The sequence below is a fragment of the Rhinopithecus roxellana genome, chromosome 15 (assembly GCF_007565055.1).
Source record: "Rhinopithecus roxellana isolate Shanxi Qingling chromosome 15, ASM756505v1, whole genome shotgun sequence".
Classification (NCBI taxonomy): Eukaryota; Metazoa; Chordata; class Mammalia; order Primates; family Cercopithecidae; genus Rhinopithecus; species Rhinopithecus roxellana.
The window spans coordinates 5,499,549-5,519,498 of record NC_044563.1 but is presented as its reverse complement, the minus strand read 5'-3'; the positions used below and the strand labels follow the sequence as shown (position 1 = coordinate 5,519,498).

Below are 19,950 nucleotides of genomic sequence, written 5' to 3'. Positions count from 1 at the left end.
CGCAGGCTCAGCAGGGGCCAGGCAGTCTCCCTGGCAGCAGCCCAGAGCCGCGGGGAAGGGCAGGCAGTGCTTTTGGCAGACATTTTGGCATCTAACGGAGGCCATTCCAGAACAGGGAACGCAGTCCTAACGAGACGGAATGCGACACCGTGGGAAACGAAAAGTGTTCTTTTTAAGTTGAGACGAGCAGAAAGAAGGTACATCACCTTCATTCTGTAGATGGTTCAAAAGGGAAAAAAAAAAGCCGAAGTGGGAGGATTGCTTGAGACGAGGAGTTCAAGACCAGGCTAGGCAACCTAGCAAGAGCAAGGCTCTAGCTCTATATTAAAAATAAAAATAATAAATAAAATAAAAATTTTAAAAATGTTTAAAAGACCAGATGGAAAATAAATCATAAATGTTTGACTGCTAACATGTTCTAAAAACCAGTACTGTGGGCTGGGCATGGTGGCTCACACCTGTAATCTCAGCACTTTGGGAGGCTGAGACAGGAGGATCGCTTGATGCCAGGAGTTTGAAGCCAGCCTGGGCAACATTGCAAGGTTCCAGCTCTCCAAAAAAAAATGTAAGAAATTAGCCAGGTGTGGTGGCTGACGCCTGGAGTCTCAGCTACATGGGAGGCTAAGGCAGGAGGGTCACTTGAGCCCAGGGGTTCGAGGCAACAGTGAGCTATGATTGTGCCACTGCATTCCAGCCCGGGCAACAGAGCAAGACCTTTTCTCAAATAAAAGAAAACAGAAGCAAAGGCCAGGTGCGGTGGCTCACGCCTGTAATCCCAGCACTTTGGGAGACTGAGGCGGGCTGATCACTTGAGGTAAGGAGTTCCGGACCTGCCTGGCCAACATGATTAAACTCCATCTCTACTAAAAATACAAAAATTAGCTGGGCATGGCGGCGGACGCCTGTAATCCCAGCTACGCAGGAGGCTGAGGCAGGGGAATCACTTGAACCCGCGAGGCGGAGGTTGCAGTAGCTGGGATCGCACCACTGCACTCCAGCCTGGGCAACAGGGCGAGGCTCCACCCCAAAAAGAAAAGAAAAGAAAAGAAAAGAAAAGAATAACAACAAAACCAATGTTATGCAGAATTGCTCCACAGACCGCTTCTTGTCTTCCTGCTTCCCAGGTCTCCCTGAAGAAGCCACCGTCTCGGTCTAGTCCGTGGCACTAACCTGGCGTTCCACGGGTGTCGTCCCTGTTCCTTGGCACATGCATCCTGAAGCCACCCGGGGCAGTGCCCCCCAGCCACCTCACAGCTGCTGTCCCTTCACAGCCTGCTGGACCCTGAGATGGCTTCCTTTTCAGCTTTGTGCTCAAACACACGTAACTACAGAACAGTGGCCATGCAAGGGTCTCGTGTGCGGAGAGCTGCGCAGAGAGCTGATGTTTACCAGTCCAGCACACCCGTGCAGCCAGCAAACATGCCCGGCGCCCTGAGGCTCGAGAGACCCCTCCAGGCACTGCCCATCCACCCACGATGTGACTTCTGCACCACCTGCTGGTTCTGTCAGGGCCACTCGGGACACTTTCTCTTCCGCGTTAGTTGTTCCTCAAAGCTACACTCCCTCCCTTGCTTCGTCTGCCAGAGGCCTGCTCTCACCCTCCCAGCACATGGAAGCCCAGTCAGCTCCCCACATACAGGGCACCAGCTAAGACACTTGGTTGGAGGAAATGCTCCTGGGACCACTGAGCCACACTCAATCCCAGCAAGCATCCCACACCATCCCTGCATCCACCAGCGAGCTCAGGAAGGATGCCCTTGGAATAAAAATAAACTAAAGAGGAGGATAGGAGCAGGTCTCTGGGACAGCATAGCACTGCTGCAGGAGAAACAGCTCACAAGAGGAATCCTCGGGGAAGAGGGAGAGGGAGAGGGCTCCTGTGTGCAAAACACAGCATTGTGATGATGCACCTGCACTCAGGGTAAAACTGTCACTGTAGGCTGGGTGTGGTGGCTCATGCCCGTGATCCCAGCACTTTGGGAGGCCAAGGTGGGAAGATCACTTGAGCCCAGGAGTTTGAGACCATCCTGGTCAACATAGTGAGACCCTGTCTCTACAAAAAATCCAAAAACCAAGAAACTGTCACTGTAACTATACGTCAGTCCTAACACACACACCCCGTGCTGCATGCAGGTAAACCATAGCTGGAACTTCCTAAGGTGTGATTTTGGCTAATCACAGCTGTCGTTTCAGCCCTGTTATCCCCGCTCCTCAGAATTAGCATCTTCATACAGAAAAATTTCATCAAGAAAAACTGTGTATACAGACTTACGTAATTTGTAGCCCACCAGGATTTTAACTTCAAATACCACTGTAATCTTGGTCCAAGACTGACAGCAAAGTCTTGAGCAAGTGCCGTCATCCGTTTGAAGTCTTCTTCCTTCATAAGAGGCCTCACCGACTCTAGATACTGGGATTATCGGGGAAAAAAAAAAATCACCCAAGTTAAAACACATTAATCAAAGCCTATGGTTGCCTCACCTGTGCCTTAGGAGAAGTTCTAACGCATTGAAGAGGTTTTAGGCTGGGCATGGTGGGTCATGCTTGTAATCCCAGCATTTTGGGAGGTCAAGGCCAGTGGATTGCTTGAGCTCAGGAGTTCAAGACCTGCCTAGGCAACATGGTGAAACCCCATCTCTACAAAAAACAAGACAAAAATTAGCTGGGCATGGTGATGCATGTCTGTGGTCCCAGCTACGTGAGGGGTTGAGGTGGGAGGATCGCTTGAGCCCAGAAGGTCGAGGCTGCAGTGAGCCATGATCACGCCACTGCACCTCAGCCTAGGCAACAGAGTGAGACCCTATCTCAAAAAAAAAAAAAGTTTAGACTCTTCCCCCAAGTTGGTCTTAGCAGTCCTTAAACAGGTTAACTCCCTTCAATGTAAATGGTGTCATAGGGTAACAATAATTTAACAATTAAACTTTTTCTTCCTTTATTAGTTTTAAAAGTGTCCCAAATCCTGCATCACCAGAAAGCCACCATTAAATTTTTAGAATTTAAAATAAATTCTAGAGTTGACAAGAAAAGTTAACAAGGAAATTTCAAGAATGTCTCTTATCTATTATTTGGCCCTTAATAAAAGAGCTGTTCTGACCTAAGTAAGCTTTGATGACCTGTGATGGTGACCACGAGATGGGGCAGAGTCATGCTGAGAGCTAGGTGCTGGGGCCGGGCAGGTGCTCAGGCAGCAGGATGGGAAGGAGGGGCTGGAATAGGTCCCGGAACTAGGCCAAGGCCAGGGCCTCAGGTGCAGGGTTTTCAGCCCCCACCCCACCTCATCCTTTTACATGTGCTACTTTGGTTGAACAAATGCTCAGAGATGGAAACACAGAGAGCAATTGTTTAAAAAGACACTCAAAAGCTTCTGCTACACACCTAAGCAAGCTCTTACAGAAAGTGACACTGGTCAGGTGCGGTAGTTCACACCTGTAATCCCAGAACTTTGAGAGGCTGACATGTGAAGAGTGCTTGAGCCCAAGCAATCTTGACCAGTTCAAGACCAGCCTGGGCAACAGAGTGAGACACTGTCTCTGCAAAAAAAAAAAATACAAAAATTAGCTGGGCGTGGTGGCACGTGTCTGTGGTCCCAGCTACTTGGAAGGCTGAGGTGGGAGGATCACTTGGGCCTAGGAGTTCAAAGCTGCAGTGAGCCATGATCACACCACTGCATTCCAGCCTGGGTGAGATGCTGTCTCCCCCAACAACAGCAACAAAAAGCAAAACTGTTGCTAACCCCACAATTTGCCATGAAATATTTTAATCCAACAAGTTGTCTGCTGTAAAAACCAAAGTCTTGGTGAAACAGTAATCTCTCTAGGGTCCCTCCCTGTACGTTAGAAAGTAAGACCCCACTCCCTTACAAGGGCCAGCTGTGGCCAGGTACGGTGGCTCATGACTGTAACCCCAGCACTTTGGGAGGCTGAATCAGGAGGACTGTTTGAGCCCAGGAGTTCAAGACCAGTCTGGGCAACATGGCAAGACCCCATCTCTACAAAAAAATATTTGCAGGCATAGTGGTGCATACCTAGTGGCCCCAACTACTTGGGAGGCTAAGGCAGGAGGATCACTTGGGCCAGGAATTCAAGGCTGCAGTGAGCTAGGACGGTGTCACTGCATTCCAGCCCAGGCAAGAGAGTGAGACTCTGTCTCCCACAGAAAGCGCGTGGGACAGTTGTCAAGCATATTGAGGCTTATTCAAAGTAAAATGCCTGTGAATGAGACAGAAAATCATGCCCTGAATGAGCTGAAGTGGAACCCTGAGCTATGCAACACAGACAGAGGTCACTGAAGGTCAAGCATCTCACCCTCACCCCACCCTGCCAGTGGAACAGGGGCCATTGTCAGCCTTGATTCACAAGTGTGGGTACAGAAGAGGAGAGATGGGATAGGCCAGCCATGGTGGCTTGTGCCTGTAATTCCAGCGCTTTGGGAGGCCAAGGTGGGCAGATCACTTGAGGTCAGGAGTTTTGAGATCAGCCTGGCCAACATAGTGAAATCCTGTCTCTACTAAAAATACAAAAATAAGCCAGGTGTAGTGGCACACACCTGTAATTCCAGCTACTCGGGTGACTGAGGCAGGAGAATTGTTTGAACCTGGGAGATGGAGGCTGCAGTGAGCTGAGATCACGCCACTGCACCCTAACCCGGGCGACAGAGAAAAAAAAAAAAAAAAAGAGCAGAGATGGGAAGAAACTTACCAAGGCTAACAGGGACTCAATAACCAAGGCTGGATTCAAACCTTCAGGGACTCAGTAACCAATCCTGGATTCAAACCCTTACCCCGAGAAGTTTCTACTTATTATAGTTTTTAAAATGGGGTCCCAGGATGTGCAAAAACAAAAGCACCCACGCACTGCTGGTTAGAATGCAAAATGGTGGAGCTGCGTGAGGGTCTGGTGGTTACTCAACGAGTTACCACGGAATTCCCACGACCCAGCAATTCCGCTCCTGGCTATGTCCCCAACAGCGGGTGAACAGGTCAATACACTGTGGTCCTTCCATACGACGGAATATTATTCAGTCACAAAAACAGATGAAGTTCATCCACGCTACAACACAGGTGAACCTTAACGACCTGCCAGTCACAAAAGGCCACATGATTCCATTTATGTGAAATGTCCAGAACAGGTAAATCCATAGAGACAAACAGGAGATTCGTGGTTCTGAGGGGCTGGGAGAGGGAGGTAGAAGGACAGGGAGTGACTGCTTAGTGGCTATGAGCCTCTGGGTGATGAAAGGTCCTGGAATGAGACAGCAGTGAGGGCTGCGTGACATTATAAATGTACTTAGTGCCCCTGAACTGTACACTTGAAAATGGTTAAAACAGTATGATTCATGTTGTGTACATTTTACCATAATTTTTTCAAAACGAAAGAGATGGAGCTGCTCCCTCCCCTTTTGTTCAATTAAAGAAAAAAAAAAAAAAAAAAGACCAAAGCAGGTAGATCACTTGAGCCCAGGAGTTCAACACCAGCCTGGACAAGATAGTGAAACTCCCTCTCCACAAAAAAACAAAAACAAAGAAAAAATAGGGCCAGGCATGGTGGCTCATGCCTGTAATCCCAGCACTTTGGGAGGCCAAGGCAGGGGGATCACAAGGTCAGGAGATCGAGACCATCCTGGCTAACATGGTGAAACCCCGTCTCTACTAAAAATGCAAAAAAATTAGCCCGGCGTGGTGGCGGGCACCTGTAGTCCCAGCTACTCGGGAGGCTGAGGCAGGAGAATGGCGTGAACCCAGGAGGCGGAGCTTGCAGTGAGCCAGGATCACACCACTGCACTCCAGCCTGGGTGACAGAGTAAGACTCCATCTCAAAAAAAAAAAAAAAAAAAAAAAAAAATTGCCATGTGTGGTGGCATGCACCTGTAGTCTCAGCTACTCAGGAGGCTGAAGTGGGAGGATCATTTGAGCCCAGGAGGTCAAGGCTGCAGTGAGCCAAGATCGCGCCACTGCACTCTAGCCTGGGCAACAGAGCAAGACCCTGTCTCAAAAAAAAAAAGAAAAAGAAATGAGTAGTTTTGAGGATGAAATGACAGGCTTTCTAGGTAGTGCCTTGCCCCTAGGGACCTGGCTTTGAAGTGGGCCTGGGGTGTCAAGAAAAAACCTGTCTTCAGACCGGCTGGAGGCTGACAATCACCCCACCCTCAACTGGAGGACCCTCACCAATCAGATCAAAAACATTCACCACCCAGCAACAGATGAATGGATGAATAAAATATGGTCTAGCCGTACAATGGAATACTATTCAGCCGTAAGAAAGAAGGAAATTCTGACACAGGCTGCTATGTGGATGAAACTTGAAGACGTTATGCTGAGTGAGAGAAGCTAGTCACAGAAGGACAAATATGATATGATGCCACTTATATGAGGTCCCTCAGATTGGCAAATCCACAGAGACAGAAAGTAGAATAGAAGTTACTAGGTGGGGGGAGGGAAGAATGGGGAGTGACTGCAATCATTTAATACAATATTGTATTTAGCAATTATGTAAAATAGCAAAAACTGGCCAGGCGCAGTGGCTCATGCCTGTAATCCCAGAACTTTGGGAGGCTGAGGCAGGTGGATCACTTGAGGTCAGGAGTTCGAGACCAGCCTGGCCAACATGGCAAAACCCCATCTCTACTAAAAATACAAAAATTAGCCAGGCATGGTGGCGGGTGCCTGTAATCCCAGCTACTCGGGCGGCTGGGACAGGAGAATCACTTGAACCCAGGAGGTGGGGGTTGCAGTGAGCTGAGATTGCACCATTGCATTCCAGCCTGGATGACAGAGGGAGAGTTCATCACAAAAAAATAAAATAAAATAAAAATAAAAATAAAATAAAGCTTTAAAAAATGCACCAAGCAGCTTCTCTATGAAACTTAAAACTTTTAAAAAAACACCTAAGATGCAGCAGTGATACATTGGAAAAAAAAAAAAAAAAAAAAAAAGACTTCCTATGAGAACCCTACCAGGCACACCACTGAAGGCTACTTGAGTCAAATGACGGTGACCTAGTTCATCATAATTAAGACCTAAGCCTTAATCCACAGATGGCTGACATTTCAGTGTGAGGCCTAAGCCACACCTACCCTGTTCACAGTGTCTTTGACAGCCGGGACCGGCAGGCGAGGCAGCGATGTCTGGAAGCTGTACAACATGGGTTTTCGGCCTGAAAAGATCTTGACCATACCCTGAAGAGAGAGAATTATATTTTCAGTCTACTGCCATACCACCCTAAACGCACCTGTTCTTGTCTGATCTCAGAAGCTAAGCAGGGTCGGGCCTGGTTAGTACTTGGATGTGAGAATTACAATTTCAAAGACAAGGCTATGTTAAAGATCCAAAGTCACCTTTCCAGTGTGCACAACGTGTCAACCACTTACTGATTTTCTGTGTCGATTTATTTTTCATCTGGTCCATCTTTTACCCGCCCCATACTTACAGGTTCTAGCAAACAAGCATATAACCCCGCCCTCCATGCCAATAAAAACCTGGGCAACATGGCAAAACCCCATCTCTACAAAAAAAATACAAAAAATTAGCCAGGTGTGGTGGCATGTCCTTGTTGTCCCAGCTACTTGGGAGGCTGAGGCGAAAGGATTGATTGAGCCTGGGAGGGTGATGCTGCAGTGAGCCGTGATCACCCCACTGCACTCCAGCCTGGGCGACACAGTGAGACCCTATGTTAAAAAGCAAAACAAAAACAAACAAACAAACCACGTGGAATCAAAGCCAAGCCTGATGGAGGCCGTGAGATGTCGCTGCCAGTGTCGTGACTGGCCAGGACCCGAACTGTGCTTCTGTACCTAGGGTGAGTCTCACCCCACCTCCTTCTGCAAGGCCCTTAGTTTAGGGATGGGCTCCAGGCTCTAGGAACAGTGAGGAGGATCAACGTGCCTGACCCTGAGCCAAGCCGAGGGGAAGCAGTATCTTTCCTTCAGTCATTGCCAAGCCTCCCAGAGGGCACATTTGTGGCCCTTGGTTTTAGGCTGGATGATCAAGTCTGTATAATAACGAGTCACCTCAATGCCGACCAAAACAAAGGCAGTCCTCGGGCCCAGGTGGGGAGTCCTGGTACCGCAGGGCGTTGGGACTCAGCTGAACCTCAGCTGCGAACCCACCGGAGGGAGTGCCCTTTAGCTTGCTTTGCCAAGCGTGGGAACCACCCCTGAGTCTCTTCTAGGTGTTAAATTCTGCTTCTCTAGAAATCAGAAACTTTATATCCAAATGGCAGAAAACTGATTTGAGAGAAAAAATTGGTTTGACTGGGTGCGGTGGCTCACGCCTGTAATCCCAGTACTTTGGGAGGCTGAGGAGGGTGGATCGTTTGAGCCCAGGAACTCGAGATCACCTGGCCAACATGGCGAAACCCTGTCTCTATTAAAAATACAAAAAAATTATCTGGGCGTGGTGGTGTGTGCCTGTGGTCCCAGCTACTGTGAAGGCTGAGGTGAGAGAATCGCTTGAGCCTGGCGGGGTGGAGGTTGTAATGAGCCGAGAATGCACCACTGCACTCCAGCCTAGGTGACAGAGCAAGCTGCTGTCTCAAAAAAAACAACCAAAAAAAATGTGTTTGGCAAGAGTGGAGTCCCGGTGTGTGGTGGGCACTGCGGTGACTCCCACACTTCTCTCATTAAGGCTCCCCAGAGGCTGGGACAGCAGCCCAGTCCAGGCAGGCACCACTGTGGGGCTACCCAGAGGCAACTGAGCAGAATGGCCCCGGGGCCAAGGTCAGGGCAGAGAGAAAACCAAAGCAGACCCACGGCTTCATATACACTGGCAGACCCATGGAGCAGCCTCCTTCGAGAAAGATTCTGCAGAAAATTTTCTCATGATTACCTGGTCCATTAGAACCATTTAGGCCACTTGGCAAGACAGGGGTGAATAAACCAGATGTTTCTTTACACGTGTCCAGCCCCAAAGACCCAGGATGGGCTTGAGGTGCCGAGCAAAGCCCAAGGCCCAGGGCCACGACTACAATGGGCAGATGGTACACGGGGCACATGCCCACCTGCAGGGGGTCACAGGGGCCCCAGCCCCCAGACAGAGGCCTCGAAAGTCCAGAGATGATACCCATCTTGGAGGGTTTATTTTCAGAAAAACTAAGCCCATAATTTTTTTTTTTTTTTTTTTTTTTTTTTTTTGAGACAGGGTCTGGCTCTGTTGCCTAGGCTGGACGCAACCACAGCTCACTGCAGCCTTGACCTCCTGGGCTCAAGCAATCCTCCCACCTTGGCCTCTTGAGTAGCTAGGATTACAGGCATGCACCACCATGCCTGGCTAATTTGCCTGGCTAATTTTTGTATTTTTAGTAGAGGTGGAGTTTCGCCATGTTCCCCAGGCTGGTCTCAAACTCCTGAGCTCAGGTGGTTCACCGGGCTTGGCCTCCAAAAGTGCTGGGATTACAGCCATGAGCGACCGTGCCCAGTTCCCACAAAAACATTTAAATTGAGCCCGGGTTTGATGGCTCACGCCTGTAATCCCAACACTTTGGGAGGTTGAGGTGGGCAGATCACTTGAGCTCAAGAGTTTGAGACCAGCCTGGCCAACGAAACCCCGTCTCTATTAAAAATACAAAAATTAGCCAGCCATGGTGGTGTGCGCCTATAGTCCCAGCTACTCAGGAGGCTGAGGTGGGAAAATCACTTGAGCCTAGGAAGTCGAGGCTGCAGTGAGCTGTGATTGTGCCACTGCACTCCAGCCTGGGCAATGGAGCAAGGCCCTGTCTCAAAAAGAAAAAAAAAAAAAAAAAAAAGCTGGGTGCGGTGGTTCACACCTGTAATCCCAGCACTTTGACAGGCCAAGGCAGGATCACCTGATGTCAGGAGTTAAGACCAGCCTGACCGACATGGTAAAACCCTGTCTCTACTAAAAATACAAAATTAGCCAGGCGTGGTGGTGCATGCCTGTAATCCCAGCACCTTGGGAGGCTGAGGCAGAAGAACTGCTTGAACCTGGGAGGCGGAGTTTGCAGTGAGCTGAGATCGCACCGTTGCACTCCAGCCTGGGCAACAAGAGTGAAACTCCAGCTCAAAAAAATAAAAATAAAATAAAATAAAAATAAAAAAGAAAAACATTTTAATCATGAAATTTGGACAAGCATCCACATATATGGCAAAGCCATTACCTTAAATAAAGGACCCTTGGGCTAAGGGCCAAGGCAAGCTGGGGGAACATTCCAGAAGCTAAGTCCGAGTCACAGGAGCCTGTCCGAGGGGTCAGCTAAGGTAACCATTTAATGCCTGACAACAAGTGAGTCAAGAACGCTACAAAGAACCGGATGGACAGCACTTTTATTTGATGAATGACCTTAACTACAAACCCAGCAGACCTCAATAAAACACGCTGCAGATCTCACTAACGTCAGGAAAGAGAAGCACTCTTCGGCCCCTGCTTTTGTGTCATGGTGACTGAAACCTCTCCAGCCATTCAAGGTTGAGGCCCAGGTCACCAACCAAGCATCGAGGGAGAAAAGGTCCCGGGGTGTCCTTCTTCCCAAAGGCCAAATCGTCCACCCCCACTCCACTGCCAGAGGGATGCACAATTACCATCCAGATCTTGGTGGCGCGACTCATCTTGCCGTGCTCAGCGAACATCCACCCGTGGTAGGACAGCAGCACCTTCAGGGAGTAGCGCATGGTGACAATGAGGGCCACCCACAGCCCAGTGCCAAACAGCACACCGCTGACCACGTTCTTCGTCTGGCTGGACATGCAGTCACTGCGGAGACAGACCCAGACAAGGGAGGCTGTGTGTGAGGACGCACGGTGCCACCAAACGCCACTGGTGACGCCATAGACACCACGTGCTTCAGGGTCCAGCAGCCTGCCCCATGTAGAGCCGGGAAAGTCAGAGGGAGAGCACTTGCAAGAACTGAGCTCTTAAAACACTCACGGGCTCTCTCCTCCTCACCCCAAAACCAATCACGCCGAAAGTAGCTGGCAGACCCGGGTGCCCGGGGCAGGCCTGTCTGCTCTCTTCCCAGAGGTCCCTTCAGCCTGATCTGCTCTGGTGGACTTGAAACCAACCAGGGCCAATTTGTGTCATCTGGAAAAAGACACAGTTTCCTCCAGGACCTCAAGACCAACAGCAAGGGGGATGCTGTGAGGCCAGGACCTGGCCACCGTCAGAGCCATGCCCTGCAGACTTGCGAGTCCCCGGCAGGTGAGCAAGAGATTCTGGGCCACTTTCTTCAGCTCTTTATGAACTTTTTTCTCCCAAACTTACTTTTCGATGTAATCGTAATCTCAAATTATTTTGTTACAACTATTACCTCCAGTATTTATATCAAAAGAGCTTGTTTTTGACTTAGGAGTACTTAACACGAATAAAGAAATGGACTGTGTAAAACGGTCATGTAAATATTTAACTTAAATACAGGAAAGGTTTTTGTTTGTGAAGGAACGTAGTATATATTATGGTAAAGATGGGACTTTAAAAATGAGACAAAATGCAGCTTTTTTTTTTTTTTTTTGAGACAGAGTCTCGCTCTGTTGCCCAGACTGGAGTGCAGTGGTGATCTTGGCTCACTGCAACCTCCGCCTCCCAGGTTCAAGCAATTTTCCCACCTCAGCCTCCCGAATAGCTGGGATTACAGGTGTGTACCACCACATCCAACTAATTTTTGTATTTTTGTAGAGATGGGGTCTTGCCATGTTGCCCAGGCTGGTCTCGAACTCCTGACCTCAGGTGATCCACCTGCCTTGGCCTCCCAAAGTGCTGGGATTATAGGTGTGCCACTGTGCCTGGCCAGAAATGCAGCTATTTTGTGGTTTGTTTTAGTTTTGGTAACTGCAAAGTATTTTTTAAATAAAAACTAGGCATGCTTCAAATGATTAAAACACCAATATATATAACCTAAAGGTATGCCCAATATTTGAAAAGCACTAATTTGGCCAGGTGCAGTGGCTCAAGTCTATAATCCCAGCACTTTGGGAGGCCGAGATGGGTGGATCACTCGAGTCCAGGAGTTCGAGACCAGCCTGGGCAACATGGCAAAACCCCATCAATATAAAAATAAAATGTAAAAAAGAAAATAAACTAATTCAAAATAAGAAATAAAAAAAAAGAAAACCATGAATTGAACACTGCATAATATTTAAGTGGACAAAAACAAATTGTCTTCAAGGTTACATACTCTTGCTCCAAAATGTGTATCTTTCTATAACCCATGAAATCTAGCACTGGAGTTTAACTGTAGTCTCTTTTTTAAACCTATATGCTCTTTTCTGGCCAGCTAACCTATCAGCAAACTTGGGTTTAGGGATTTCAGAAGCCATCTTTTAGATAATCTACATTTTAGATTACTGAAAGAAAAAGACCTATATACTTACTTGATTTGCAAAACTAAAAATATTTTAGCATAAACAAATAAATGACTCATTCAAGATTTTTAAAAATATAGACATATAGGCACTTAGATAAAAAACTTTTTATCTAAGCAAAAAGCTTTCTTTGAAAGGCCATGCTGCTTACAAGCCTGTCGGGAACAGACTCAGAGACAAACCCCACGTAACACGTATGACTCCACATTTTTATTCTTTATTCTTTTTTTTTTTTTTTAAGACATAGGGTCTCACTATGTTGCTCAGGCTGGTCTTGAATTCCTGGGCTCAAGCAATCCTCCTGCCTCGGCCTCCCAAAGTGCCGGGATTACAGGTCACTGCGCCCAGCCTGACTCCAGTTTTGAAGGCAGCGGCCCAGAGATACTGCAAGTTCCCTCCAGGACAGCAGCTCTGGAATGGCCCATGAGGCTGGAAGACGCTGGCCCTTAACCCGGCCTTTCTAAATTTAGGCCAGGGATGGCCTAGTTTACCAAAATAGGTTTAAGAGGTACAAAGAAACAAATCTTACAAAGACCCAGATTATTAAGGGCTTTAAACAGTCAACACTTCTAAATATAATCCAGTTTTAAGAGAAGGCCTACACTAGAGAGTAAATTAAAGATCTGGCCTGGGTGCAGTGGCTCACGTCTGTAATACCAGCACTTTGGGAGGACGAGGCGAGTGGATCACTTGAGATCAAGAGTTCAAGACCAGCCTGGCCAACAAGGCAAAACCCCATCTCTACCAAAAGTACAAAAATTGGTTGGGCATGGTGGCGTGTGCCTGCAGTCCCAGGTACTCAAGAGGCAGAGGCAGGAGAATCACTTGAACCCGGGAGGTGGAGGTTGCAGTGAGCCGAGATCGCACCACTCACTCCAGCCTGGGGGACAGAGTGAGACTCAATCTCAAAAAGAAAAAAAAAGATCTTCATTAACCCCACGAGAGAATGAAAAGTATGAAGGGACAGCTCCACACACAAGGCTGGGAGGCAGCTATCCACTGCAGGCCTGAGGGTTCTGGGACCTCAAGGAAGACAGCAGCCAGGCCTGCCCTGAGTGCCCAGGTCTGCCAACTGCTTTCTGAGTGACAGCAGTGACAGTAGTCCCCAGACAAGGAACCTGGCAGGCATCCCAGCCAGGCATGCTTCTGCTAAAATGACTGGGAACCTTTATTCTGTCTCTTGCAGACACTTACAGAGGCCTGAGCCAGCGTTCCTGAGCTACCTCAAGGTTGCAAGCAACTCAGCTGGATGCTCAATGACTCTGGAGGGTCCAGGGGCTTCCTGGAGAAGGAACAGGATGTGAAGGGGTCCTCTGCAGACCCTTTGCAAAAAGAGGCAGGAATCAGGGTACCTGCTCAAGCTGTCATCAGGAGATTCAGACCATTAATCTGCTTCATCTTTTATTTCTAGTCAGCAGAATCAAGGCTGGGCACGGTGGTTCACACCTGTAATCCCAGCACTTTGGGAGGTCGAGGCGGGTGGATCATTTGAGGTCAATAATTGAGATCAGCCTGGCCAACATGGTGAAACCTCATCTCTACAAAAAATACAAAAATTAGCCAGGCATGGTGGTGGGCCCCTGTAATCCCAGCTACTCAGGAGGCTGAGGCAGGAGAATTGCTTGAACCCAGGAGGTGGAGGTTGCAGTGAGCCGAGATAGCACCATCACACTCTAGCCTGGGCAATGGAGCAAAAACTCCATCTCAACAACAACAACAAAAAATCAAATTCAGCCGTTAACTGTGAGTGAGTTTTCGTTTATGTCCCTTTTTCTGCCAGTTTATTTTCTTATTTCTTTCTGATTGAACAATATTTACATGCAAACAACCCACAAGGCGTGACTATGAAGATCCAGAGCTTTGATATTTAGCTTAGCCCTGACCTGGCATTGTGCCTTCCACCTGCAACTCCTGGCCCCCAAACAAAGCCCAGTTATGAGGAGTTGGCGGCTATTATTGACCTCAGGTGATCCACCTGCCTCAGCCTCCCACAGTCCTGGGATTACAGGTGTGAACCACCGTGCCCCAATGGCAAAAATGCCGTTGGTGTAAACAAGCAGCACAGAAATCGAATCAAACGCCTGGCACGGGCCAGCAGAGACACTTTCAAGGCACCATGGAGCTTTCAGATCGGAAAGGAAAACGTGTGTCCAAGTGCAAGGGTCACAGCTGCACGAGGAAGCTGAGTCGCCTCGCGTTCCACCGTCTCGACGTTCAAATGGCGATAAAGCAGTTCACGTGCATTTGTCTCACGGAAGCTTCTGGGGCAGGGGGTGGGGGGACCTCAGTGCTACACTGAAAAAAGCACAGATTTCACAGCTGGCGCAGAGCTGGGTTTGAATTCCAGCTTCCCCGCTCCCTCTTCCTGTGACTTGGGCAGACGCCTGCATCTGTCTGAAAGCTTCCTCACTGGTGAAAGGGATCCTAATGAGAGGTCACTGCAGTGCAGGGCCTGACCTTCCTAGATGGGAGTCTGGGCCATCTCCAGAACTGGATGGAATAACAGGCATCACAGGCGTGCAATAAACACGCGCTATCAACAGGCGGCAGGTGGTTGGAAAAAAAATAAAATGAACATGTGCTGAATGTTACCTAAGGTGTCTCGGGGCCTTATCTCTTGGTAGCAAGAGATAAGCCCCAGGAAAATCCAAAACCCTAGGGGTGGGAGTGACAGGGGGTCCCCTGGAGATTTCTTTTTCTTTTTTTTTTGAGACGGAGTCTCGCTCTATTGCCCAGGCTGGGGTGCCGTGGCCGGATCTCAGCTCACTGCAAGCTCCGCCTCCCGGGTTTATGCCATTCTCCTGCCTCAGCCTCCCGAGTAGCTGGAACTACAGGCGCCCACCACCTCGCCCGGCTAGTTTTTTGTATTTTTAGTAGAGACGGGGTTTCACCGTGTTAGCCAGGATGGTCTTGATCTCCTGACCCCATGATCTGCCTGTCTCGGCCTCCCAAAGTGCTGGGATTACAGGCTTGAGCCACCGCGCCCGGCCCCCCTGGAGATTTCTAAACCACCCTGACAGAAAGCTGGGGGAGGTCCCTGCAGAGGACCGCAGAGCAGTCCGTTCAAGGGTCACAGAACTCTGGGATGAACAGACTCCAAGTGCAAAGAAATCACTACATGGTGAATCAGCCCCTTGAGCAGAAATTCCGTTTCAGAGCCCCACTGGCCGGGCTACGGGCACTGTCACTATTGGCCAAACCCTCGGGCCCTGACACCTTCCAAGGGGTGCCCCAGGGCCACTACCACTCTTCTCACCCTGGTCTTCGGAGGAAAGGCCGCAGGGGACGGCAAACTCCTAGAGGGACCTTAGCACCACCCAGGAGGCGGGAAGAAAGCCGACGTGAGGACAGAATCAGGAGCTTCACATCGAATCCAGAACAGTGACCATCATCACATTTGAAGAGACGTAAAAACAGCAATAAAATTGGTAACTTCCCAGACAATCGGAGATTTCGCAGGATGACTTACGTCGTTTCCAGGGTCCGATTGATTTTTGCAATTATTCCTAATGAGGGGTCGATCTTGGCGTACATTGTTGTCATCACGCCCACCACCACGATAAGCCAGCTGGAGGGGCTCGCCGGGTACACGCCAGTGATGATGCCATTCTAAAGACAGACACACGGGCCGTGAGCGGTGTCCTCCCACAACCCACAGGACAACGGCGTTTCATGGCCCCCGGCAACAGGACTGCCGGGATGGCAGGCAGTGAGAAGAGGGTGTCGGCAGCGTGCCGACACCCTCTTCTAAGAAACCATACCCCACTAGCTGGGACTCTCCCCAGAGTTTACAGCCTGCGGCGGTTCCAGTTTCCTCCCTTCCACTACCTCTGAGCCAAAACCCACCCTGAAAGCTTTCCCACGAGTGGACACCCCAGGACATGAGAATCAGCCCAGGCACTAGTTTAGCTGGTGAAGGATGTCACTGAGCCACCATGATGCCCTGTCCCCAGCCTGCTACTGTCTAGAATGCCCTGAGACCCCAGCTCCAAAACTGCCCCTCTTGCCGCCCCTGTGTCAGAAGGCTGCTTAACCTTGAAGATTTCATGGGAGGCCTCACTCCATGTCGAGAATTTGCTGTAAAATACTCCAGCCAAAAAAATACAAAAAGGATTATATCAAATGAAATTGGCAAAATTGTTGAACAAGGAAGGGGACGGTGGGGATGTGTAATCAGTCCTCTACACTCTTGTGTATGTTTGACAACTCCAATTAAACAACATTCTTACTAAACCATCCTAATAAGATATTGATTTGACCAAGATAATGGATTAAAAATGACCAAAGCAGGCCAGGTGAGGCGGCTCATGCCTGTAACCCCAGCACTTTGGGAGGCTGAGGCGGGCAGATCACTTGAGGTGAGGAGTTTGAAACCAGCCTGGCCAACATGGTGAAATATTGTCTCTAATAAAGATACAAAAACTTAGCCAGGTGTGGTGGCGGGCACCTATAGTCCCAGCTACTCAGGAGGCTGAAGCAGAAGAATCGCTTGAGCCTGGGAGGCGGAGGTTGTAGTGAGCCAAGGTCACGCCATTGCACTCCAGCCCGGGCAACAGAGTGAGGCTCTGTCTCAAAAAAAAAAAAAAAAAAAAAAAAAATTAGGTGGGCATGGTGGTGTGCACCTATGATCTCAGCTACTTGGGAGGATGAGACAGGAGGATTGCCTGAGCCCAGTGAGGCTACAGGGAGCCGTGATCACACCGCTGCACTCCACCCTGGGCAACAGAGCAAGACCTTATCTCAAAAAAAAAAAAAAAAAAAAAAAAAAAGAGGGGAGAGGGAAGGGGAGGGGACGGGGAGAACAACATTCCCACTGGGTTGAATATGATGGCCAAGCCTCTGCATCCGAGTTTCTACTTTCCCAGATTCCAAGGTGAAAAAGAGCAGCCCTCGGCGAGCCGAGCTAGTGCCTCAGTGACATCTCGGATGTCGCCTTGGTGGGTTATTTCTATGGGCCCAAGAATCCACAGGCTGAGCCCCAGGGACACCTGTGCAGCTGTGCTGGCTCCCAGGCGCTCGCCCACCTCCCCGCCGTCCCTGCTGCCACCTACTCTTGAGCTTAGGGCTTTCCCAGTGGCCCACTTCAGTGTCACCCTCAGAGAAGGAGCACTGGGAAGTCCACAAACTGAACTGAGCTCCTGCTCGGGCTGGCGGGGGTCGGCGGGGGCATCCACTTTCGACTTGATGAACTTTCATCTAGTTTGCGTGTTTTCAAACATGCACTTATGCCTTCTATGATGTTTAAAATAAATTAAATACATGGAAAAACAAGACACTTACTTAAAAAAGAACAGAGTTCCACTTCTTTAGATAAACAGAATTGAGAACATGTGGACTCAACTGTATTTGAACTTATGTGAAGAGTTTTTTTTTTTTTTTTTTTTGAGACGGAGTCTCGCTCTGTCGCCCAGGCTGGAGTGCAGTGGCCGGATCTCAGCTCACTGCAAGCTCCACATCCCAGGTTCAGGCCATTCTCCTGCCTCAGCCTCCCAAGTAACTGGGACTACAGGTGCCGCCACCTCGCCCGGCTAATTTTTTGTATTTTTAGTAGAGACGGGGTTTCACCATGTTAGCCAGGATGGTCTCGATCTCCTGACCTCGTGATCCACCCGCCTTGGCCTCCCAAAGTGCTGGGATTACAGGCTTGAGCCACCGCCCCCCGCCCTTATGTGGAGAGTTTCTAGTGTGTGAATGTTTTATCAACAAAGCAATTATTACATCTACTTGCTGAAGTTTGGAAAAAAAAATTTTTTTTGAGACAAAGTCTCGCTCTCTTGCCCAGGCTGGAGTGCAGTGGCTCAATCACGGTTCACTGCAGTCTCTGCCTCTCAGGTTCAAGAGATCCTCCCATCTCAGCCTCCTGAGTAGCTAGGACTACAGGTGCATGCCAACGCACCTGCCAAATTTTTGTATTTTTTGTAGAGATGGGGTTTTGTCGTGTCACCCAGGCTGGTCTTAAACTCCTGAGCTCAAGCGATCCACCCACCTCAGCTTCCCAAAATGCAGGGATTACAGGTGTGAGCCACTGCACCTGGCCCGGAAAAAATCCTTTTTGAACACGGTGTAAAGGATTCTGACTCAGACAGAAGATGTGAATTCTAGTCTTTACTCTGCCTTCTATTAAGTAGGTCGCTGGCCCTGTGAGCCTCAGTTTCCCGGCCTGCTTTAGAGCATGCCAACTCCCTTTACCTGCCTAATGGAGCTGCTCCAAGCATCCAGTGAGCTAAAGTCTGTGTGACGGTGTCCCCAAGCCTTAAGTACCGTGCAAATAGGTAAGTGATATGCAATCGCCAGTCTGAAACACGTAGACTTCAATTGCTGCAAGAGCCCCGTTCTTAGACATTAAAAGGCATACTGTGTAGATTTCAACACATCTCAGCAAACCTTGAATCGGATGAACTTCTTCTTCCAGGAATGAAGTCCAGAGAGATAGATTTGTCTAAGAGCTTCATGGCTCAGCCGCAGGTCAATGCCATCCGGAGTGACCGTGAACTGAAAGGCCACAGCTTGGTGAGCTTCTGCCATCTTCAGGAATTATCTGGAAGGAGAAGGAGAAAATGTACCACATTTTCTGGGACCAGATACCAAAAAACCCCCATACAGAAGTGCCATTCCTTCTGAACTTAAGTTCTTCCTCCCCACTTAACAGCATCCAGGCCCGTGGTACCCCAACCCTGGCCCTGGATGTCCCCTGGAACCACACCTCCAAGCCAGCATCCAGGCCCGTGGTACCCCAACCCTGGCCCTGGACGTGCCCTGGAACGACCCCTCCAAGCCAGCATCCAGGTCCGTGGTACCCCAACCCTGGCCCTGGACGTGCCCCGGAACCACACCTCCAAGCCAGCATCCAGGCCCGTGGTACCCCAACCCTGGCCCTGGATGTCCCCTGGAAACACACCTCCAAGCCATCATCCCGCCCGTGGTACCCCAACCCTGGCCCTGGATGTCCCCTGGAACCACACCTCCAAGCCAGCATCCAGGCCCGTGGTACCCCAACCCTGGCCCTGGACGTGCCCTGGAACGACACCTCCAAGCCAGCATCCAGGTCCGTGGTACCCCAACCCTGGCCCTGGACGTCCCCCGGAACCACGCCTCCAAGCCAGCATCCAGGCCCGTGGTACCCCAACCCTGGCCCTGGACGTGCCCCGGAACCACACCTCCAAGCCAGCATCCAGGCCCGTGGTACCCCAACCCTGGCCCTGGACGTGCCCCGGAACCACACCTCCAAGCCAGCATCCAGGCCCGTGGTACCCCAACCCTGGCCCTGGATGTCCCCTGGAACCACACCTCCAAGCCAGCATCCAGGCCCGTGGTACCCCAACCCTGGCCCTGGATGTCCCCTGGAACCACACCTCCAAGCCAGCATCCAGGCCCGTGGTACCCCAACCCTGGCCCTGGACGTGCCCTGGAACGACACCTCCAAGCCAGCATCCAGGTCCGTGGTACCCCAACCCTGGCCCTGGACGTGCCCCGGAACCACACCTCCAAGCCAGCATCCAGGCCCGTGGTACCCCAACCCTGGCCCTGGACGTGCCCTGGAACGACACCTCCAAGCCAGCATCCCCGTGGTACCCCAACCCTGGCCCTGGACGTGCCCTGGAACACACACCTCCAAGCCAGCATCCAGGCCCATGGTACCCCAAC

General features: G+C 50.0%; 1 protein-coding gene across 2 annotated transcripts in view; it reads right to left on the bottom strand.

Annotated features, from left to right (window-relative positions):
* The window catches only part of CPT1A (carnitine palmitoyltransferase 1A), an 84,179-nt gene that overhangs the window by 40,965 nt on the left and 23,264 nt on the right, over positions 1–19,950 (bottom strand). For both annotated transcript variants that reach the window (XM_010358429.2, XM_030917846.1), the window contains exons 2-6: positions 18,691–18,844; positions 15,776–15,915; positions 10,531–10,702; positions 7,072–7,173; positions 2,273–2,410 (exon numbers count right to left, since the gene is read on the bottom strand). In XM_010358429.2, coding sequence (XP_010356731.1) covers positions 2,273–2,410; positions 7,072–7,173; positions 10,531–10,702; positions 15,776–15,915; positions 18,691–18,831 — 693 coding nt within the window. In that variant the 5' untranslated portion in view covers positions 18,832–18,844. The remainder of the gene's footprint in view (positions 1–2,272; positions 2,411–7,071; positions 7,174–10,530; positions 10,703–15,775; positions 15,916–18,690; positions 18,845–19,950) is intronic.